Consider the following 25717-nt stretch of genomic DNA (forward strand, 5'->3'; position numbering starts at 1 on the left):
ATCCATCCTTTTTCTTCACTAGCACAACTGGAGATGTCCAAGGACTCTGAGAAGGCTCTATCACTCCTTGTGTCCTCATTTCTTGAAGCATTGAGGAAACTTCTCCTTGTTTAGCTATCGGAATTCTTCGAGGTGCTTGTTTAATCGGAGCATTGTCTCCAGTGTTAATTCGATGCTGCACCAAATCAGTTCTTCCCAGGTCTTTATCGTGCAAGGAAAACACATCTTGATTTTCTTCAAGAAGACGTCGCAATTTACTACACTGGTCCATGGTTAAATTGGCAGAAGATTCTTCAAATAGGTTTTGTAAACATACAGGAAAAGGTCTGTTTGAATAACGACTTCTATCAGCATTTTTCATGACTGCCACTACTTCAGAGCATACGCCAATGTTCTCTCCTTGTTTCAGGTGTTGATCATATCCTTTTAAATTTACCATTCGAACCAAAATAGTAGATTTCTTCTGCGTAGTTAATGTCTTGGCTGGAAAAATTCCTTGACCATATAGTTTGCAGTTTTCCATGGGCTCAATCAAAACAGTTTCTCCCTCTTTTCCTCCAGTTGTAGCATAAACCACCACCTCTGAATTACCTGGTATAGTAACATCCTTGAACACCTTAACGACTCTGGTATTTACTTTATCTTCATATAGGTGGTGCATAAAAATCTCTTCATTTCTCGTCGTCAATATCCGGTTATATACATCCATTTTAAACTGCTGAGCATTCATAACATCTAATCCTAATATGACATCATCCATGATTTCTGCCACTAGTACTGGCTGTTGGAATGTTGTTAAGCCAATGGTGACTGTAGCTTCGTGCAATCCAAGAATCGGGATCCTTTTTCCATTTGCAGACTCCAGAATTAAATTGGGTGGTGCTGAGAGCCTACAGTGTGCTACGATGTTCGGCTTCACGATAGTATGACTTGATCCTGTATCCACTACCATCTCACATTCACGGCCGCATATTTTTCCCGGTACTACCAAGCTCTCTCCAGGATGTGGCAGCCGGTTTAGTTTTATACGTGGGGCTTGGTAGCACCCAGCCAGCTTGAAGTTGAAGTTTTCCTGGTTCCTTGGATCTCTTAAAGGCTTGGGGCATTGACGTTTAAGGTGCCCCTCCTCATTGCAATTCCAGCATTGCAATGGTCTTTTAGGTTTCCTCGCTAATAATGATTCAAGCTTCTTTAGGCGGTCTTCGAGATCACTTTCCGAAGTTCTGATTTGTCTTATTCGTGTCTGCCTTCTAGTTGCTTGAAAAGCTGCCTCATACTCTAGTCCATGGGCCAAAGCTTCTGATATACTTTTATGATGAGCCATCCTTAGAGCGTGGTTAGTATCTGGATCTCGAACTCCGTCAATAAAACAATTTATAGAAATTTGTTCTCGGAACTCTGTTGGGGCTGAAGGGTAAGCCAGATTTACTAATCGAGCAACATCGGCCTCAAACTGTTGGAGTCCTTCCTCGGGTTGTTGTCTTCTAGATTTCAATTGAGCCTGGTACACTTGTTGTAGATGGGCTTCACCGTATCTCATCTCTAAGGTACGCACCAGTACGTCGAAATTGAGCTGATCCTCAGATGGCACCATTCTTAATATTTCTGTAGCTTCTCCTCTAAGGCTTAGCTTAAGATTGATTGCCTTTTCTTCGTTATCCCAGCGATTTCCCCTAGCAGCGGCCTCAAATTGATTCAAATAGGTACTCCAAGCTTCTTTGCCGTCGAATTTTGGTGGCTTTACTTTCATCATTGTTTGCATTCCAGGATCGGGATGAAGAGGAGTCCGTTTTACTTTCATCTCTAGTTCTTGGATCTTTTTTTGTACTTGCCCCAATTCTTCTTCTACTGTTGCTTCAAAGTTAGTCATTAATTGTTTCTGATTCTTCTCCAGATCTTCTTTAAGTTGTAAAACTCGTTCCTCTTGTTTTCTGTCTCGTTCCTCCTGCTCCTTTTTAAGATTATTTTTTAAATTAAGTAAGTCATCTTTCATGGTTCGAATCAGGTCTTCATTTTCTTTCTTTAGGTCATCTTTCATGGTCTTTATCAGGTCTTCATTTTCCTTCTTCAGGTCAGATTTAATTGTCTTTAGTAAATCTTCCTGTTTCTTGTCTCGCTCTTCTTGTTTGCGGTCTCGTTCTTCTTGTTCTTCCTTCAGTTTACGGTCTCGTTCTTCTTGTTCTACTTTTTGCTCGTCAAACTTCCTTAATAGCAGCTCCATCAATTTCTCGGTCTCCATCTTGGCCTGACTTCTTGTTAAAGGCATCCACTAAAATGAGCTTCCAAATATCCTTTACTTCTGACACCAATTGTAACGAAATTCGGGAACACACTTTTATTGTCAACGTCAAAAACACTAACCTAACTCGCTTTGACTGTCGTTTAATTGTTTCCAAGGTAAAAACTGACTAAACAATTAAAACTGAATGATTTGTCACGAAGCGCGTCCTTTTTAAAACCCGATGGAACAGTTTCGAAATATTTAGAATTATCTTCATTGTTTTTGCCCAAAGAGACCAATAATTTTAGGAGAATACTGACAGTCAAAGCAAGCAAGTATACAAATTCTAGAAAATTAGAACTACAGGGATTTACAATAATATAACCTAAATAACCTAAATTGGGGCCAAAATGGGGCTCTCAAACAAGATGAACTACCTAAAAACTAAACACTATAGATGAAAATAATAAAGCAAACGTAAGTAGAACCCTAAAGAAACCCTACGAATCAACTTTAACTACACAATACTAATAAAATTGTACAAAAACTAGCAGAATAATTAACGTATTTACATTTTCATAATAATATTTTAAGCACTTAATAAAACAAATGCTACAAACTGATTAAATTGTTTATATTTTAAAAAACAGCTTTTTACATCCTTACCCATCCTTACTTATCCACACCGTTGGGTGGTAGACCATACGTCCTTTAAAATAATATCTTACTATAGGATAGCCATTTGATGTACCGAAGTATCACGTTAATAAAATATTTATTATTATCAGACATTTTAGGTTACTAATCCGTAATTAAACCGCATTAATGATTTAATTCTTTTGACACTGTTGAATGGAGGTTTTAATTATGTTTCTTACATAAAAGTAAACACCCGCCTATAGATCTGGATTGACGTGCTTCTTTCACTCTATATTTTTTTGAATGATAACTGAAATTCACGGTTTCTTTTTTTCTTATCATTATTAAGCCTTTTTGCTATCCACATCCATTTACTTGTAACGATTTAGTGGTTCATATTTTAATGCAAAACTTTAACTATGTACCACAAGTCAGGATTGCATCTATAAAAAATATATTCTAACAGAAACCTCTGTATCTAATATAAGACAAAAGGGTATTCATTGCATAAGCTATTATTCAATTTCTAAATCTATTTTAAAATCTATTTTCATATCTAGAAACCGATTTAAACAAATCTCGTAAATTAATTAATCTGATACTACCCTCGGGAGAATAAACTATTTAACCGCAACTTGAAAACTAATACAGCATTTGCTATAGAGACAATGTATTTATAGCTATGGGAGCGAACAAGCAGGCGTATAATAATCCATAATAATTAGTACGGAGGATATTATTATTAATCCCGTGGCTAATCCGTGCTTCATATAAATTCGGGTTCGGGGCGACTTCATTTATAATTTAAAACCTAATCTGGATATGGTCTAATACGGATTTGAATATAAACTTTGCCAGACAGGGGAAAGATTTACCCATTTTACGGTCTCATTTTCGTATATTTGGAAAATGTAGCTTAAGCAATAGAGTTTTTTATTTAAACAGAATCACAATGAAAATTTTAATTTTAAATATTTCCGTATTGCAACACACCTTACAAAATTATTTAAATTAATTATAATGATTGGGCATATCAAGTACTTGCATTTCCTTATCGGTTCTTAAACTTCTCTTTATGCTATGCCATTAATTAAATCAAAAGACTGCGAACAAGTCGCGCATATCTGAGCATTAGACACCTACTTGGTTCATATTTTTTTAAATAAACCAACGAAGGTTGTCTTTGTGGGAGCAGTCAATTTAAAATCTATTGCTACATGTTTCATGATGCAAGTAGGTTGCTATAAATATGCATTTAAATTTCTTTTTAAACAAAAGGATATATTAAGGAAAATCGATAAAAAGAAAAAAAAATACTTAACAACAAATAATAGACCAACATATTTTACGGCTTATCAGATTATTTAGCGCAAGGCAACTAAATATCTAAGGAAAAAACCCTATTTCTCTTCTTTATGCATTTTATTCGAAAATGTTTATGCCAGCTCAACTTAGAGGGAGAGAATTCAGTATGCCAAAACTAAAATAAAAAGATGATATTAATACTTTTTACAGGTGCTACTGGTTAGAACTTAAAGCTTAAATAATTGTTTTTTCTTAAGTTACCTTATTCAACATTTTAAGAATTCACAACGTTTTCTGAAATATGCTCTATATCAACGACTATTTTTTTGCATAACTTAAATGGGTATACCACCTAACTTTTTATCAATTTATTTACAGATTTTGCATTAGTAAGTCAGTAAGTAAGAAGTAGTCATTTATCATAATCATTTTACAATTAAATAAATAAAAAACGCAAGTCTGTGTTTCAAAAAATGTATATTTAGATACATTAAAGCTAATACGTTAGGCCTAAACTAAGCAACATCAGATAATAAATATAAAATACACCTCGCTATTCACACCTGCTATATACTAGCTACATGAAAATACTAGGAGTAAAATTGCCTAACCACAATAAGATACTTCTTATTTAAAAACTATAAATAATTTAATTAAATATAAAATTAAAATAAGTCATGTGGTTTGAATTCAGTTTAATTATAAATAATTCCCTAAGCAAAACCTAAGACATATATATGTTATATTTATATATGTCATATATAATAAAGTATAAGAATGCACATTTATTAAAAATAAGCAACAGTTGTAAATATTTGTTAAGGAATTGACTAGGCGTAAAAGTTTTTTTAATTGAAGTAAAAATATCGTCTTCTGAGAGATGAAGAGAAGCCAAGAAATTCAGTATGCTTTATCTAAAATAAAAGCACACTTTATTAATAGTTTTTATTGTAACAAAAATTTGAGGCTTACATAATATTTTTCTTGTAATATATGTAACGCGTCTAATGCAGAGGCTACTGGTTAGAACTGAAAATCCAATAATTATTAAATTAATAAGAATATAGTACAGCTCAAGAATTTAAATTTTTTTTCTATTAGAAATTACCCAATTCAATTTAGAAATTACCATCGTTTTCAAAAATTTTCTTTTTATCAGTGACATTTTTTTGGCATAACTTAAATGGGTATGATACAAGCTTTTTATTAAGTTAGATTAGACTGGCATTATTTCTACCGTATATTTCACAGATGCATATTATGCATAATTTAAATAGGTATTATATAAGCCTTTAAAATGAACATGTAACATTAAGATAACTTTCTGTATATATCAGCAAAATATTAGAGGTAGCCGTAGCAACCGCAGGGTTAAAAGGAATGCTGATTTTTCTTATAATTTTGTTAGTGGTTTACTGTTGCATAGTCAGCAAAGGTCGCTCTCCTTATCATATAAAGTACATAATTTAAAGAAGATATCTCTTTTATAATGACTACTAAAGCATAAATTAATAAAAGTACGATGCAAAACCCTCAAACAGTTATTAATAGGACCTAATTGAAGAAAACGGAACAACCATAGTGTAATTAGGTCCTATTAATAACTGTTTGAGGGTTTACAAAGTAAAAAAACCATCCAAACTAAGCCCAAACACACTGAAGCTAATAGACCAAAGGAAAAGAACTGCCAGAGACTCAAATGAATACAGAAAGATATGTAAAACAATAAACAAGGAATGTCGAAAAGATATAAGATCTTATAGTAATTAGCTAATAGAAAGAGCTATTGAAAAAACTCAAACATGAAAGTACTCAGGTCAAATATGTCTGGAGGAAGGAAAACACTTTTTAAAATAAAAAATAAAAATGGGGAAATGGTTACAGATAGACAAGGTGTAATTAATGTCATTCAAGACTTCTACAAGGACTTGTATACATCAACTCTGCCTAAACCAAACATCGCATGGCAAGAAATTCGAAACGTTAGATCCGAAGATATACCAGAAGTAAACAGAAGCGAACTAAGAAAGGCCCTGAAACAAATGAAAAATAGAAAAGCACCTGGAGAAGACCGCGTTATCGCTGAGATGCTAAAAATGGGAGGAGCAGCGCTTGAGCATGCCCTTTGTCTCCTTTTAAGCAAATGTATTAGCGAAGAGAAAATACCGGAATCTTGGCAAAATGCCGAGGTTGTTTTAATCTTTAAAAAAGGGAACAACACCAATATTGCCCACTATCGACCGATCAGTCCTCTTTCACACTTGTACAAGCTTCTCACAAAAGTTTTGACCAACCGGCTGACAAATAAACTTGACTTCTATCAACCAGTCGAGCAAACAAGATTCAGGAAGGAATTTAGTACAAATGACCTTCTACAAACCGCCTGTACTCTAATAGAGAAATGCTCCTGCTGAGTATAACATAACTCTGCACATGGCGTTCGTCGATTACGAGAAGGCGTTCGATTCTGTCGAGACCTGGGCTGCCCTGAACGCAATGGACGAGGCAAGAATTGACACAAGATACTCCAAACTTATAAAACACATCTACGACAATGCAACACTACAAGTGACCATCAACGAAGAAGCATCAACAAATAAGATCAAGATAGAAAAGGGAGTCCGCCAAGAAGATACCATATCCCCTAAGCTCTTCACGATGGCTCTGGAAAGCTCGTTTAAAAAGCTGCCATGGGGAAATAAAGGTATCAACGTAGATGGAGCTCGACTAAGTCACCTTCGATTTGCTGATGATATTGTTGTCATTAGTGATGACATCAATGTGCTAAAAGATATGTTGGAAGAACTGCAAGAAACATCAAAACAAATCTGACTCAAGATGAATCTAAACAAAATCAAAATAATGATCAACGAACAAACAGTAATAAATATAGAAGGCCACGCTCTCGAAAACGTCGAGGAATACATATATCTGGGCCACGCTGTCAGACTGGGAAAACAAAACCAAACAGCCGAAATATCCCGGAGAACAAGACTTAGCTGGGCAGCATTCGGAAGACTAGGATACATTTTTAAATCCCAAAGAATCCCAATTAATCTTAAGCGGAAAGTCTACGAGGCTTGCATATTAGCTGTTACAACGTATGACCACATTAGAAACGACGAGATTCAAAGAAGGACAAAGGTAACGGATGTTATGAGAAGAGTAGCCAAACTAAAATGGAGATGGGCAGGTCACGTTGCAAGGCAAGACCTACCTAGATGGACTAACAAAATCATGCAATAGCACCCAAAAGCCACAAAAAGAAATGCGGGAAGACCACCAACGCGGTGGCGGGACGACATCCAACGAATAGCAGGGAGAAACTGGCTCCAAACTGCCCTAGATAAACAAACATGGAAAGTACTGGAAGAGGCCTACATTCAGGAGTGGATAGATACAGGCTAGAGAAGAAGAAGAAGAATTACATCATAAAAGTAAAAGTATTCAGAAGACTCACTAAAATATTTATATAGTTCACATTATTAAGTACTATGCGTAACCTAAATATCTATGAAACATACTTAAGTGTGTTTTTTTTTCTCAGGATTTTTAAAATTATAAAATTCCTCCTTTGCACCTAAAAAAGAAGATATACTTATAGAGTATTAGGAAACTTGTGGCAGTGGAGGCTGAGAGCATTATCTTCCTTATAAAAACATGATAAGGGGCCAGTATCATTAGATTTCTTAAATCAGTAGGTTACGATTTTCCATTCAATAATATTAATAGGACGCAGTTACTTTCTCAGAAAGAAGTTTAAGGTGCTTGTTTGGTGGTTATAAATAAATTTTATTAAGTTGTTAAGACGACTGAAATTCTTTTGTCTGATAATACCACTTTTGTATAAATTGCCCAAAATAATCATAGATAGTTTCCCGGTTAAGGAATCAATTAAAAAGTCCCTTCGAGGAATTGGTTTTTTTATATACCCAACCAACAAGCTTTTGTTATCCATCTTCTGAGCATAGGGCACAGTTTTACGATTCCTAAAAATGTGTCAGTTATTCATCAGTATTGTAGTAAGTGTAGAAAACTAAACTGATAAAATGGAAATCACTAAGGCAAAAAATAGCCCAAATTCAGAGATTGGAGGGACACAAAATCAATAGTCTCAGATTATATTTTAAACTTTAATTGATGATGTTTTTTGATAACTGAGCAGAGGCTCATCTTTAATAATTGTACTTAGTTTCACAATAACTTTTTTTATTCCTAAATTTAGTATAGGATTTTTGTCAAATTTAATTAAATATAAAAACTTTTTATAAATAGTATGTTATTGTCGTTAGGTAATTTTACTCCCACTATTACCGTGTAGTTAGTACGTGTATGTAAATATTTTTTTATCTCTGTCTTACACTTAGATTTTGTATTTAAGGTCTGATAATGACGAATTCTTTAAATGTACTTAAGTAGTCAAAAAACAAGTAAAGCTAAGTAAAGTGAAATAAAAGGCTAACCAATAAAGGTCAGTTAATCTTAGTTTGCTGTAATTTTTTGAAAAAATGTTAATAACCTTTAAATTTAACAAGTAGCCTAAGTTTACCCAGCTGTAGTTTGCAAAACTGTTTGATTAAAAAAAAAATTAATAAACTCATTAATATTGTTTATCAGATCATCCACTTAAATGAAAAGAGCGACCTAAATAAGTCAGAAATTTTAACAAAAGACCTGAAAACCATTAAAAATTTCTTTACACTATAAAAAATGGCTCATATTTAACATATTTCAGTTAAAATTTGTTTCGTAAAATATGGCTGATCTAAAATTTATAAATATGGTCATTGATTTTCTTTAGTATAAAAAATAATTTTAAAACTATACAAATATAGCAGAGGCGTCTCATAAATATCCATATTTTATTAATTATAAAATAAAGAGCGCAAGAGTAGCTAATTAAAAAATAAAATATGGCGGGCATCGACACATTTGGCCAACCAAATTATTCACGATTCACTGCCGGGGCAGGACTATATTTAAAACCGTATGCAAATTCCGTCTGTTTTTAACAAATAGCACAATCTGCCTCAATTAATTCCGGCGCTATTCCTGCTGTTCAATTTTGCAGGTTATACGTGTATAGAATTCGTAATTAGTTTATAAACTCAATGTAAAAAGCTCCGAGTTCTCTCTAATACCAAAAATACCTTTAATTCACGTGTTTACGTTTTATTTAATTTGATCACGATCTTTTGCTAACAGGAAATTTTTGAGTAAAAATAAATTAATGATTGAAATACTGTTCACTTAAAAAAAATTCTACTTTATTTCACTCTTTATTTTAAAAATTTGCATAACCTAAGTGTATATAGATATCATTTTAATAAATTATATTAACTATTAGTTTTATACAAGTAAAAAACTTACCTTAATTTGAAATGTGCAAACAATAATATGACCTGCAACAGGTAGATAAAAGTAACATAAATATAAGTTAAAATAAAATTTCTATATTGGTATGTCCAAAACGATAATATTCAACAATACACTGCTGATTTTATATTTGTTAATAATAATTAAATATGTCAATACCAGCCATGTTATTGCATTATGATGAACTTTTATGTGGCATTAAACACAGTTTGAATTGAACAATTATTGCCAATTTAAATGGAATAATTAGATTTTGTTTTGTTTAAGCAAATAATGCTTAAAATAAAATAAACCTATTAAGGGACAAAAATATTGTAAGGTATATTGATTAAATTTTAAAAAAGATTAATAACTGATTTACAAACATTTACCTTTTTTATTCAAAATTAATAGTTTTTGAACTATCGCACTATACGTCGCAAAAGCGCTTGTTCGAATTTCCGCACTAAACTAACTAATAAAAGAGAGAGTGTCGCATGTTATCAAAGGAGAAACAGGTATGTTTATTGATACCAGTAAAGAACGACTGTTTTGCAATTTAAATAAGATCTAGTAATTATTTTAGATATTCTATAAAAATTGGGAATTTTGCTCTGGAGAATTGTAATGCTTCTTAAAAACATTTAAAGATTTTAGTCAATTGGACATTAAATCAAGGTATTAAGGCTGTTTAAAACAAACTATTACGTAATACAAAATATCTTTTGTTGTAAGATAAAAGAATGTTGAATACAGAATTATATATAAAAGTAAAGCCTAAATAGCCTAAAGAGAAAACAAATAAATTTATGAAAAATAAGGTAATAAAAAAAAATATATATATTATAAAATTATGTGTCAAAAACTTATTTTTATAATATTAATTGTATAAACTATGCTTTTTTCACATTATAATTTGTTTTTTTTTTAATAATATTTAAGATACATTTTATATTCCCTGAGTTGTATAAAAATACAGAAAATGGCAATCGGGTTTTTTTAGATTATGCATTGTTTGATAAGTATCTTCCATAAAAAGTTAGATTATGTTTCAGATATTTAAAATTGAAAAAAAAGTTTTATGTATGACCTAAAGTAATAAACTTAAATTTTTTAAATGAGAAAAATTAAAGTAAACGATAAAATTTACATATAAATGATTCTTTGCTGAAAATTACTAGTAAAAAATATTATATTTTTATGATAATACGAACGACTCATAAAGCCATAAAGACTAGTATCTTTATTTAGTAAGTTGATTTAAAAACATGTATTTTTTAGTGCAATTTTAAGCAGAAACGTAATAAAAGCTTTATAATAAATATTCAATTTTTGCCAAAATTAAAAAGTAATCGTTGTTATATTTTTTTAAAAGTAATCGTTGATTTAAAAATACATTAAAACAATTTAAGTTTTCTATATTGAATATTGAACTAATAAAACTTGCCTAACAAGTAAAAATATAACAAATATATTTGGATTTGTAAATAAAAATAATAACTATTATAATTATGATTCCTTAAATTGTCAAAATCATGCACATTTAAATTATGCATAGTTTAATACTTTTAATAGTCAATAGAATTTTTAATTTTTTTCAGGAAAAAAATCAACTTTTTACTAACGTCCTGATTACACGTGACATGCAAACTTGACGCGTGACCGCAATCTAGGTCGTATCGAGATGAATATTACATTTCTCTCATATTAAACCGTATGGCATGTCGATTCTTAAAGTTTGCATCGTTGATTCGAAGGTCTCCATAGGCATGAACTTTCTGTACCCAGCTGGTCTCGTGTTGGAAAACATGATGGTGTTTATGGTCAACACGTGACTTACTACCGAGGATGATTCTGCTAAGAAGCATGTTGCAACGTGGGTATTGATATGTTCTGTGATGGTTTGAAAATGTAGATTTTATCGGTGAATGTTGATAACCTATATTTATATAAGATTTTAAAAATATACTCCTATATGTTTTTATCTATTATGTATAGAAAAACCTTGGCATATTTTAAAATAACTTAAATTGATTTAAGACACTTGGACCGTCATGGATCTAAAAAATTGTTTCATATATCAAAGCAAGTCAGAGATTATATATGTGAGAAGTAATGACTTAAAAGTGATTTAAATGCCTACTATATAATAAATGCACTAACTACTTCCTTTAAAATGGATTATTAATTTAAGAGTCTAAAAACCATCGGAAAATGCGTAAAAATATATACCTAAAAATAATTTTTTTAAAAAACAGTGTAAAAAGAAATTATTTTAAGTATTAGAATAAAAATTTATGAAGTATGAGTATCACTCTAAAAACTTATATCAAATACATTATTATAACTTATATAAAGTTCGTTTAAAAATATGCATCATATTGGACTTATACTATTTTATATAGTTGAATATTAAAAAAAAAATTTGTTTATTTATTATGAATAGTTTTTAAAGCAATTCCTCTATGATTAATTAATTTTTTTAGGGATTATAATAACACAATGCATACAAGGCATAAGTATCAAGAAAACCATATTGAAGTACTGCAAGACCCAATATAAACGTAAATGCCATTAATGACTCATCCAATTACCGGCATTGATTGATAATATGTTTATGTGGGAAAATACGAGTTGTATGTATTTATCCTTTTTGCAATAATTAATGTATTTTTTATATTTTCTTATATTTTTTTACAGTTTAATAACACTATAAATTATAGTAGCATTCTAAGGAAACCTCAGGGCCATTTTAAATAATGTCCATCTATTTACGTCATAGCAAAAATTCTAAAATCGCTGACATCCCAATAAAATGTTATGACATCGTAACCATGTCATTGATCCCCCTTTGAACCAAGAATACCAAATTTATCAACCCACAATTTTGGTTACAAGCCGCATTTTTTTCCATCTTAAAAAGAAATTTCATGGGTAAGGTTAAACGTAGATAATGATAAAATAGGTAGCTGATGATGTATTTACACTTGAAATCATCAAGGTCCCATAAAACGATATTAAAAGTGAATTAGCATTGTGAATTACCGCGTAGGTGTAAATGTGATATATATAATTTATGTGCTATTTTGGAAAGGTAAACCAATTCTTGGTATATGCTTTTAAGTTATTAAGGAGTAGAGACTTATTATTACTTAAATTTAAACAAAAAATATTAATTTGTAATATTTTTATCAAATTTCAAGTCAAGTTAAAAATACAATGAAAATAACAATCCTACACAAATAAATTTTGTATAGTTTTAAAATTACGTAAATATCAAGTAATTTTTTTATATCAAGTAGATATATAATTAGAAAAACCATCAAGGGAAATAATTTAAAGGTCTTACCCAATAAACCATAAGTAAATCTTAATTTTTTCTTCTATATTGAATGTATTTTCAGTGGAAGAGAATCTTTTAACTAAGCTTAAAATAGTTGAGTTTTATAAAAAACTTTCTTCTAAAAGAAGTTCTTTAACTTATATTGCTTATAATATTAGTTCTATAAAATAAAAAAAGAAATAAAATTCATTAAAATAAATAAACATAAAAGGATATTTTTCTAATATTATTCTAAGGACAACTGCTATTTTACTGAAACGTCATATTTGATGAAATTACTGAAAGTTTAAGTAAACCTCTAAAAATGTAATTTTTTTTATCAAAATATAAAGCCTTATTATGCATAACTTAAATGGCTATTTTATGTATTTTCCTATAAAGGATACAAATAATTAGTTTCTTGCTTATTAGTAAGTATATTCAATAAATCAGAAATACTAATGTGTTTTTAGTCTAATTTAAAATTAATTTTATATTATTTCAAAAAATACAGAAAAAGTTTTAAAATTGTAAAAAAAAATTTTTGCTATTGGATTCTTAAAAATTGTATTGCCAAAAATGCTAGGTAAATATTTTAATAATATAACTAAAAAAAGAATAGCTTAGGATGAAAGACATCAGCGGTATTGATATAAATATGAAGTCTAGACATCGCATAAAATGTTTTACATGTAAAACTGTAAAAAAAAACAAAAATATATTTACATAAATAAAGCATTTTTGATGCCCCAGTAGAAAACCCTCCCGGCAACTTTTTTTAGAGTAACATGGTCCGAGCGTTTGCTATTTTATATCTTTGCAGATTGAACCGTCTGAAAATTTTAAATTTTAAAACAAGGATTTTACTGACCCGCCTCGAGGGAACCGAGATGGCACCTATATGATTCCATGCATTTTTCATTAAAAAAAATGCATGAAAGTCTTCGTCTGCGACGGTACTTGAATACAAACGATCAACTTATGCATCACTTCTTATATATTTTCACATTAAATCGTGTCATTTAAAAGTTTATTTTGTGTTTTAAAATATTTGAGTATCATAAGAAAAAACACCTTAAGCGCATGGTTTATACATGGTCATTATTTATTACCAACTTAATAATAAAGCAATAAATTTAAGAAAAATATGCCTAAGAAATAACTAGTAATTATAAAATATGATCAATAGCTCATACTAGGTGGCATGCTGTGCGTGCATGTAAGCGCAGTTAATTTTTTTTGTAGATTTATCTTATTGTTATTACTAGTTAGACAAATAATAGCTTGTTACGCCTTTTAATTAGCTAATATGTAAAATACCTAATGAATTAAACGTTTTCCTTGAATCGTATTGTGAAACCTTTCTACAGAATGGGTCGATGTCCATAATTAAATTACATACTAAAAAAACTTTATGTCATTTGATGCAATCTTTATAATTTATTAATTCCCTTTTAAAATGCGTGAGCAAGGTTTTTTTATTAAACATTTTATCTGTTGTATCTTTGGTTTCTTTTTCATTCATACATCGTTATCTCAGTCTAAGGTATCATATACAATGATTAAGGTTTAAGGTTGTGTGTTTTTATTTATATTTGGAGAATCTAGATAGTAGCTAAGCGAAAACATAGTAATATACCAACAAGTTGAATTCTCATATTTACATTGTCCTCTCAGTACGTGATATTATAAGGAATGGTAACAAAAATATGCTTCCTGTTTCTTATACGAAGAGAAAAAATATTGTCCAAAAAAAAATTAATAAATAATAACTACGGTTATAGGAGTAAGGTTAAGTATTTAGTAATAAATAATAATTTTAATTTTATTTTTTTTTAAATTTGCAATTTTCTCTTTAAAGAATTAAAAAAAAAGTTGTATCCAAAAATCTAGAAGAGAAATAGAATTGAAAAATTAAATTATTTTTAAAGAACGATATTTTTTACATGTGTACAAGATGTAAACAATTATTACAATGAGGGGTCCTTTATAATTCTGTTTTTTAATTTGAGGTTCTTCTATTATGCTATTTTTCTTAAAAAAAAATAAAAAGAGATAAAAGAAATTTAAAAATTAAGACCTTGAATTTGAAAAATATAAAGAATGAACTGATGAAAAAACAATTTTTCGAAAACTTGAAAAAAGTACTATATAGACAATATAAATAATAATATTAATGAAATGTCATGTCTTACTTAGATTTTTTAGTCGATAATTATAATATGTTCTTGCACTTTTTATAATCTGAAAGAAAGATGGAGCGCCACCCCACTATGTTCTTCTATTTTTACAAGATGCGTTTCCAGATTAATGGAATGAGAGAAGACATCTAGTGGAATGGCCGACGACATTATCAGATCTAACACCCTCTGACTTTTTTCTTTGGAGTTACTTAAAAATTGTTGTGTTTAAAACACAGCCAGCTTCACTTAATGATCTTAACACGGCAACAAAATACTACAGAATGTGCATCTATTCCAAGAGAAGTATTTCAAAATGTAAAAAGTGAGTTTGAAAATAGATTATATATTTGTTTATCCCAAAACAGAATACAGTTTGAGCATCTAACTAAATAAAATAACACTTTATGAAAAGAAAGTTTATTTTATTAAACATATACCTTACATTGAAGCTGTATAAACTTTAGGAAAAATTCTTGTGCAAGTGAATACTACTTCGAAGGACCTTTAACATAAGATTTAACCAAAAGAGGTGGTGCTATTCAAGATTTCGGGGTAGAGGTGCATCGGGTCCAAAATATGGTGATTGTACTTTTCTAACTTTTTTAATTTGATTTGCTTTGAAAGTTTTTAAATTGACACCCTGTATATGTAAGTAGTCTATTTCCCATACAACAGTAAAAAACAATTTCCCATTAATATTGTTTCATGTTGTCAATAATTAGATAAAAAATACATACAGGATTAAAAGTTTTCCGTCACTCTATATTTCAAATTTCTTTTTTAAATTCAAAACAAGTAGATACATGGATTAAAAGACAAATTTTAACTTCTAAACGAAAAGTTAAGAGTTGTAGCCTGGTAAATGAAATAATAATTACAATATACAATATACATTTGGGTACCTGTGATATAGCAGAAGTTTAAACTTGATAAAGTGACAAAATAAAATTAGCAGTACCACCTAAGCTCAACACTTTCTATTTAATATTTAATTTATTATAAGCAATAGGTGTACAGAAATATAAAGTCTTATAGGCTTAATACTTCAATATTAAGATAAATCAGTTATATCATTTAGTTATAAGCCTACCCTTGTATTAATTTGAAAAGCATTTATAGATAGCGGGAGGTCTGGTATGTTTATTCACATTTTGCCATATTATAAAAATTTATGCGAAGCTGTGGGAGTTCCAAAGGACTTAATGTCTTAGTATTGAATCTCTGCACTTGACTCTATCCATGAAGTAGAGAGGATATTTTTTTAAATTCTATAGTAAAATAAACTGTAATTAACTCTCTTTTTTGAGATATAGTTAGTGACAGCAAATCTATTAATGTGTGTAACATATATGTAAATATCATATGTTGTATATCTTTATGTAATATAATGGTAATATTAGTGGATAATATTATTTCTCCAAAAATCATTTAGGTTATCTGCAAAATGCTTTACAATTGTAACAGACTGCACTCAGGCAAACAAAAAGCCCCAAAACCTATTCAAAGCAGCCCATATAATATCTAACTGGTTTAAGCTGGTATCAAAGACTCTAGAGTAATCTGTATAAATTCTCAGTAGCATTTAAAAGCTGAGCTGAAACAAATTTATCAAGAACAATGATGCACCTTATACTCTATTTATTAACAAATACATTTATAGTTAGTTATTTGGTATTTTTTCACCTATAAATATTGGGACTAAAAACAAAAAATGCGTTGCAAATATCAATCCATCAAAACCCGCATATGTTCAGCGAATAATAAATATTGGAGCAAAGTTGAAGAACTTCTCAAAAAGAACGGCTATAGACTGTTTACACAACACAGTATCATAATATAAATATGTAACTTTAGAGAGTTTTTAAAAAAGTTATGGCTAGTCTAAAAGTCCCTAAATCTAGTTTGAACAGAATGACAGAAAAATTTGGAAAGTTTTGTATCCACCTGGGTCTAAGGCATCATATAAAATAGTGTTTTTTTTTTAATTAAATTCGAAAGATCGACGAAGGTTTAAAAAAATTTAAACAGTAAAAAAAAACCAAACATTATTATTTCCCTGTCAATAATTAGACTTAAAATATTGAAGCATTTACGAGTGACTAATAAATACTTTACTAGCATTTATTATAAAATAAAGCCTATTGGTAGAACAAAAACAATTTGTAGTTACTTTAATTCATTTTAAGTTAACTTAATTTCGAGGCAGCGTATCTTAAACCCAAAAAACACAAAACTCGTCAAATTGTATTCTCTTAAATAATCCTTTAAAATCTAAGTTATGACCAGATAAAAACATATTTACATTTATAATTAATTTTATTATCTTGACCATTTTAGATTATAACTGTTCAACGCCTACAAAAGGACCGTCAACAGCCTTTACGTAACGTCAACGATCTCGAGTGACCGAGGAATCTTCTCTGCACTGCAGAAATATTTTTCAGTCCGAAGAACTCTTACTACCTGCCAAACTGGTTTCGATTAAGGAAATACCTGCAGATAACTCTTACTTTCACCAAGACGACGAGGATGATTTGTTATGGTACTTTAGCTTATCTGGCTAAATGTCTTTTATTGTTCTTATTAGGTGAGAATTCTTTATGATAATTTTTTTATATTTCAGGGATATTTAAATTTAAAATGAATCTAATTAATGAATATATTATCATATTAAATTGGATGAATTTATGTAAATTAAAAAAAGACTTATCAGCTGTATTTTGTATTATTTTTTAAAACTACATATATATTTTTTAATAAAAGTTTTAATAATGATGTCAAAACAAATATATTTTAGTTTTCCATGTCACAGCGAATAAACGTTTAGCAAATTCACGTTTTCGTTTACACGCAATTCAAACATTTTACAAAAATAACAAATCTGAATCCTTGTCACCGAAAACCAGTCGTCAAAATACACAGAACAATATGCGCGCCAGCTACGTCACCGCCCTTTAATAACTTGCGTAAAAATGCAATTTTTCAGTGAAATTGAAAACTCTACAAACAGTTTTTCATTGACAGAGAATAAAATTATTAATCGTCATTGCCGAACAAATGATACGCTCCAATTAAGTAAAAATTGGCAAACCAAAAATTTGTTTTACATTCGTGTTGAAATAAGGTTTTAGATTATTTAGCCTGACCACCTACCAAGTCTATTGTTTCTAAATTAAAATTTTTCTGTTTGGAAATTTTATGTAAGGCGCGAGTATTTAATGGTTTCGTTAGAGACGGTCCTTCTTTTTTAGTTGGCGACGTGTTTATTCACCTGTGGCTATTTTTTTTTTAAATCATATTTTATGACGGAATTTGTTTTCCTAATCGAAAAATAGAAATAGTTTAGTTAGTTTTAATTTATCATCCTTAAAGAAGCAAAAAAAAATCACATTAATAGTTTTTTTAATTAGTAAAGAAAAATATTTTGGAATAAATAGGTTTACCAGTTTATTAACTAAGAATCGAAAAACGAGATTAGTTTTTAGGAGCAAAATTAAATTTATTCTTAAATAAGAAAAAAATTACAAATTTTCATATACACTGGTGGCCAAAAGTAGATTGACAAATTCCATTTTTTTGGATATATTTTATCTGAAGCAAAGGAAAAACCGGTTGAGCTTATTAGTGTTCAGGAATGTAAACAACATAGTTTGAAGAAACAAATTCCATAGATTTTTATTGCTTGCACTTTTTCTCAATATTTTTTTTTTAATCACATTCCAATAATTTTGTTTGACTGCTAGGTGGCCAAAATTGGATTGACAAACAACATATTTATTCAGTCTCTGAGTTTTATGCGTTGGTTTCTGTTGATTTGACTTTCCTTACTATTATTTTTGAAAAATATTCACAATGCCACGTGGTATAACTTTATTGATCGATATTAAGATGCAAATAATCGACGATTACTGGAAAGGGGTTAAACAGGCGGATATTGCTCGAAAATTTTCTCTTTTGAGGGCAACAGTAAGTCACATAATAAAAAATTTTAATCTCCGTGGAAGTGTTGTTCCTCTAAAAACAACTGGCCGACCAAAGAAGACCACTAGTCGTGTTGACAAATTAATTTTAATAAAAGCAAAACTTGACCCATTCGCAACTTCAAAAGAAATCAAGCTGCATTTGGAAGAAGCAGGAGTGTAGTATGTCACAGTCACCGGACCTAAATCCGATCGAGAACATTTGGGATTATATTGATCGTCACATCCGATGTAAAAATTTCAAAAATAAACAAGAACTTTTTGAAGCTTTGAAGGCATGCTGGATATCCATTGACACGTCCTATATTGACAATTTAATTAGGTCAATGCCCAAAAGGTTGGTGGAAGTGAGAAGAAATAGAGGCTATGCAACGCATTATTGAATAAAACCCTTTAAATTTTCTATATTTATTTTTATTTTAGTAAGCTTTGAATTTGTCAATTTAATTTTGGCCACTTGAAAATTGTTTAGTTTTTAATTTTTTTTTTTAATAAAATTGCGTATTATGAATAAATAGTTTAAATATAAATAAACAATACAAATAGGCTCCGTTGTTTTTTAATCAGGTACTGTCCCACCGAATTTATCATTTCCTAAGCCGTGAGATAAACAAATTTGAAAAATAAGTAGTTGTCAATCTACTTTTGGCCACCAGTGTATAAGCGTACTTATCTTAGCTGTAGCTATGTATTTTGGGGGTTTTTAACTCGGTTACGGTTAAAAGAAATATGACTTTTTCAACTTTTTTATTATATTATATATTACGGGTAGTGTTAAGTAATCTCGATAAACACTTAAAAAAATTTCATAAGTAAACAAGAAAACATCTAGATTAAAATAATAAAATATTTATATTTTTTGAGATTCTTAGGATTTTTTACTTACGTTTAACAATGACAGGGTGAAAGAACTCTAAAATCTTAATTAGAACGGAGAGTCTCTTTACTGGATATAGGGAGGCATTCCTGATCTACTCCATGCTGAAATTTCTCTAGTGAATTGTGTTGGGTTTTAAAAACCACAGATTTTAAGTGATCCCACAAAAAGAAGTCAAGAGGTGTTAGATCGGGGAATCTAGGTGGCCGTTCAATAGGACCTTTCCTTCCAATTCATTCGTTAGGATAATGATCATCCAATCATTGCCTAACATGTAGAAGCGTTCTTCTAAAGATAAAATTCTCGGTATGTCCTACTGATTTTTTAATTCCCACGCTATTAGTAGTTTGATAGACCTCTGTAGCATTTCCAAATACATGTCGCAATTTAAATATTATGGTATAAATATTGAGTCGATAATACCATCTCCTAATAGATCAGCCCAAACATTAATTTTCTGGGGGTACTGAGTATGCCCTTCTCTAAATACCTATAGAATCTCCTCATTCCAGTAACGATAGTTTTGATTATTAACATACCCATTTAAATAAAGAATACATCTATCACTAAAGCAAATATTTTAAACTAGCCGAGGTTCTGCCCTAATCCTGTCCGTCATTACGTCACAAAACTGGATTCCTTTGTCCGGGTTATCGTTCAAGTTCTTGCAGTACTTGGTTTATAAGAATAAAATGTAAGTTATTGAAATGTAAGTAACTTGCTTATTGATTATTGACATAATGCAGTGGCTACAACTGCTTGACGAATTGATAAAATCGAATTAATTGCAAACTGATCCAGAATCTAAATTAGCGCTGTTTTGTCGAGTAATCTCGGTTGATCTCTCTTTTTATTCGTAAAAGAACCAGTTTTTTCAAATTTGGCTACTAGCGAACATACTTCATGCTTACATTTTGACCAGGATGCCTTTCATTAAAACGTTGAGCTGTCCTTAGGAAATATCTATCCTGGGAACTCTAGTTGGATAATGTCTGCATGTCTACCAATGCTGTACAGAGTATCTCCAAGTCTTTATATGGACTAGCTTCCTAATTTTTAAAGTTATTAGGATTCGGTTTTCGCGATAGTGTGTCCTTTTTTTGTAAAAGATATTGTTAACAGAATTTTTATGACTCTCTTAGCATCTAAGATACAGGGCATTTTGTAAAATATTACATTTTGGGACTTTTTTTTGTGTCTGCGTTATTCTTCAACTCATAGAAACAATAATGAAACACAATTCTAATAGACTTTTTTCTATACAGTGCATCCCAAAAGTTATGTCTAAATTCATTTAAAATTCAGAGGTGTGTTCGAAAAAAAAACGCTCGGACCCGTCGATTTTTATTTCAAGTTGCGCATTTTTGTACGTGAAGTTTGTATATACAGGGTTGCTCAAAAATAAATTGCGACCATCAACTTCATTTTTTCAAATGAAAGCACCTTTTTTTAATTTCATCTTTAAATTTCGCATGGAATTCTACGTATATTTCATGCATCATATCCTATACCTAAAGTCAACAGTTATCGAAGAAAAGACGATTCATGTAACAAATAAAAAAAGAACAAAAATTAGGTTAAATGTTAAAAATGGTTGCCATTTACGGCTTGATCAATAAAGTCTTGTTGCACATTTTCAATCATTTCCGGAGTTATAGCGCGCACTTCTCTGCGAATTCTCTCTTTTAAGTCGTCTAGATTATTTGGCCTATTAACAAATACCTTCGACTTGAGGTATCCCCACAAATCGATGGATCGATGGATCGATGGATCCTCTCCTTCCTATCCACCGATTGGGAAAGGTTTTATCGAAAAATGTACGCACAGTGGTAGCCTAGTGCGGAGGAGCGCCATCTTACTGGAAAATTAGTTCTTCGTCAGGATAGTATGGGTCCAATGGATTTGGAAATAAAACTAGTAATGCTGGAACTAATTCAAATTGGAGGAAATTGAGATACACTTGTCCCGTTAAAGTCTGTTCAAAGAAAAAGAGACCTATTACTCTTCCACACCACACATTTAGTTTTTGAGGGTACTGGGTGTTTACCTCCATCATCCAATGCGGATTTCCTGTTGCCCAATATCGACAATTTTGTCTGTTCATACTACCATTCAAACAGAATGTGGCTTTATCGGAAAAAATAATATTTGTTACTAAATTATTATTTAGATTGCACATGTTTTGTAAGCGTTCACAAAACTCATTTCGCCTATCGAAATCGTCATCAAATAACTCTTGCACAGGAATAACTTTGTAGGGGTGATATTTGTGCTTTTTAACTATTCGGTGAACTATAGATTTCGCCATGGGTAAATTTGCCCCAATTTGCGACAGAGGAATGCATGAATTTTCTCCCAAAGAAAGCAAAATGTCAAGTTGTTCATTTTTATCTCGAGCAGGACGACCAGATTTCGGCAGATCTCTAACATGACCGAATTCTTTTAATTTAGCCTCTATTCTACTCACCACCTTTTGACATATCGGAAGACGATCAGGATGGATTTCATTGAATAACTGAGCAGCTTCTCTTTGAGTACGTATTCACCACACCTAACCATGCACAGAATTTCTATTTTTTCTCGTTCCGTTAACTTTACCATTGTGAAAACCGCAACTTTGCTCGTACACTTCACACTTGATAATATCTGTTTGGAGTACAACTGTCATACAGTTTCTATGAAAATACACGGTCACCAGCCAACAACAATAAAATACGAATGAATGGAATTTTGCTCTGTATAAAAATTCTCAGAGATAAGGTGACTCGTAAGGTGAACTTCAATAGTAATGTTTGGTCGTCTTTTTTTCGATAACTGTTGACTTTAGGTATAGAACATGATGCATGAAACATACGTAGAATTCCACGCGAAATTCAAAAATTAAATAAAAAAAGGCGCTCTCAATTAAAGAAATTAAGTTGATGATCGTAATTTATTTTTGAGCAACCCTGTATATTCAAACTTCACGTACAAAAATGCGCAACTCGAAATAAAAATCGACGGGTTCGAGCGTTTTTTTTTCAAACACACCCCTGAATTTTAAATAAATTTAGACATTACTTTTGGGATGCACTGTATATGTTAGTGGTGTAGATAATTTGAGTTACATATTTTCCATCTTTAAGTTATAAGCCTAACTTATATTTTTTTATATAATTATTGACTAAAATATTCGTTTTTTTTGGTGTTTTTTTTGGTCAATACTTTATAGTATGGAGAATTATTTTTGTTGGGATTGATATCAGTAAAATTAATCTATAATTGATTATTGCAAGGAATGAATAAAGTAACTTTAATATATAATTGCACCCGATATCTTTGCGCGTTAGTAAAAAAAAGATGGCCTATGCGATATGCGCTATGCGTGAAGAATTTTAAATCTCTAATCTTTATTCATTCCTTTTAGCTTAAAACTTACATTATAATTCCTTAAAATACATTTTAGTACACGTGAAAGGCTCCTCGCATCGGGGCTATCTATAAACAATTTGTATAGAACCAAAAAATAGATACGAAAATAACTGGTTTATACCTCGCTTCGAGGCTATTATTAAATTCCACAACATACCAATGATTGTTTTACTGCAATAAGAGTAATTTCAATTATTTGGACTGGGATTAGTGTAAAAATAAATGCGTAGGTCTTTGCAAATACCGGTTATCGTAGTCGGAAACTTTGGTTGACCTCTCGTTCTGTTTATTTATTTATTTAATATTTTCATTTAATTTGGAGACATTTAAATTGTAAAATGGCTCAAGTCGCGAAATTGGTAAAACAATATACAGCTTTACGAGACGTACCAATAACTCGGGTGCGAGAATTAAAAAATTGTGCGGTTAAAGCGCGGCAATCTAGTGACCGTCGGAAACATATGGATTTTAAAGCAGCTTTCGAATCTTTAACGGATATTACTAGTGATTTTGATGAATATCAACAAACTTATAGAAACCTTGATTCTTATGTGGCAGAAATTCGTTCGTGTTTTCTTGAATTATCTGATAAAATTAAACCAGGATTAAAATCGGAAACTGCAAATAATATGTCAGGTAAGTTACCAAAAATTACTTTACCAACTTTTGACGGAAATTGGAAAGCCTGGCCAGCCTTTAGAGATCTTTATGAGTCTTTAGTTCATAATAACAATTCTTTACAAAATATTGAAAAATTTTAATACTTGTGTTTATCTCTTACTGGAGAACCCTTGAGTTTAAAGAAATCAATACACTTAGAAGCTACTAATTACCCTATAGCATATGAAACTTTTAAAAAAACGTTTTTAAAATCGTCGTTTGTTAGCAACGTCTTATTATAGGAAAAAGTTTGAATCACTTAGATTTATTTTAGATAGTTTTGCTGAAGATATTAATGTTTTAAATCAGCTTGCATTTCCTACAAACCAATGGGATTTTATTTTGTTTAATATGCTAAGCCAAAAAATTGACTCTAGTCTTATTAAACGTTTTGAAATTCAGTATAACGTAATACACATTAATAATGATATACCTACCTACAAAAAACAATGCTCTGCTCTTGATACAGTTTCGTTTACACGTCCAGACATAATACATAAAAATAAATTGTCTCAGAATAATGTACAAATTAAGCGTACAAGTTTTAATAATAATAATACTGTTAACTTAGCAACTCAAAAGGAATTTAATAAACATGAAAAAATGTGTGTTTTTTGTCAAGCTAATTTTAATATTTTTAAATGCGAATTTTTCAAAAACAAAAGCCCAAAGGAAAGGTATGATTTAGTTAAACAAAAGAAACTTTGTCTCAATTGTTTGGGTACTTTTCATAAATCTTCCGAATGTAGGTCACATGGAAGGTGTAGTATTTGTCAATACCCCCACCACACTTTGTTAGATTTTTCTAGTGAAAACAATTTTATTGCAAATAAAAATGTCGTGCCTATACAGGACGTACCATTAACTAGTTATTCATGTTAATAGTGAAAATCAGCAAACAGTTTTATCGAGCACTATTAATAATAGTAATCAAGTAGTTCTTTTATCCACACCTATTGTAAAAGTTCTTGATAGTAATGGAAACTTTAAACATATTCGGGTTTTATTTGATAGTGGTTCACAAATTAACATTATGACTGAAAAATATAGAAAACTTGTCTATTTCTGAGTGTTCTTTGCCTATAGTAGGGATAGGAAAAAATAGTCTTGTTAGTAATGCTCGCGTAAATTCTACAATTAGCCCTACTGATTCGAATTTACCAAAAATAAAGTTAGAAGCTGTAGTTTTGCCTCGTATTTGCTCCAACATACCAAGTATGCATATAGAAAATAAAAATTGGTCACATATTACAAATTTGAAATTAGCCGACCCCAATTTTATTGTCCCCGGATCTATCGATCTGCTGTTAAATGCTGATATATTTTTTTAATCATTGCTCGATGGTCGTGTGTTGGGGGGCCAAGGGGATCCTGTAGCCGTAAGTACTACTTTTGGTTGGATATTAGCTGGAAATGTTAGTCCTCATACTGTTAATTTAGTATTTTCGTTTGTTAGCTTAATCGCTTTAGATAATATTAATGCAATCCTAAAAAAGTTTTGGGAACTTGAGGAAATTCCAAAATTTCCACTCGACAAAAAGTCCACTTAGCCAAACAGAATTAGAATGTGAACAAATTTATAAAAATTCTATATCTCGTAATTCTCAAGGTAGATATATTGTCGATTTGCCCTTTAAAGAGCAAAATTCTGTATTCCCCAATTCAAAAAATACAGCCTTTTGTAGATTTCTTTACTTAGAACGGCGTTCACAGCGTGAGCCTGAGCTATATAAAGTTTATTATAAGGAATTTTGGACTCAGGAC

General features: G+C 30.6%; 2 protein-coding genes across 6 annotated transcripts in view; one reads left to right on the forward strand and one right to left on the reverse strand.

Moving 5' to 3' along the window:
* Positions 1 to 25717, reverse strand: part of LOC126737935 (uncharacterized) — a 220242-nt gene that overhangs the window by 98471 nt on the left and 96054 nt on the right. Inside the window, exon 3 of one of the 5 annotated variants that reach the window (XM_050443043.1) lies at positions 9536 to 9567. The exons of the other annotated variants lie outside the window; for them this stretch is intronic. The gene's annotated coding sequence lies outside the window, so the exon portion shown is untranslated. The remainder of the gene's footprint in view (positions 1 to 9535; positions 9568 to 25717) is intronic. 5 annotated transcript variants of the gene reach the window in all.
* Positions 7004 to 7411, forward strand: LOC126737626 (uncharacterized). Its single transcript, XM_050442603.1, has one exon. It carries the CDS (start codon positions 7004 to 7006, stop codon positions 7409 to 7411), a length of 408 nt encoding a protein of 135 aa, XP_050298560.1.

Source organism: Anthonomus grandis, chromosome 6 (genome assembly GCF_022605725.1).
Source record: "Anthonomus grandis grandis chromosome 6, icAntGran1.3, whole genome shotgun sequence".
Taxonomy (NCBI): Eukaryota; Metazoa; Arthropoda; class Insecta; order Coleoptera; family Curculionidae; genus Anthonomus; species Anthonomus grandis.

Bases quoted from the DNA above. Each gene is read 5' to 3' on its own strand.
- LOC126737626 (XM_050442603.1), top strand. From the start codon at position 7,004: ATGAATCTAAACAAAATCAAAATAATGATCAACGAACAAACAGTAATA.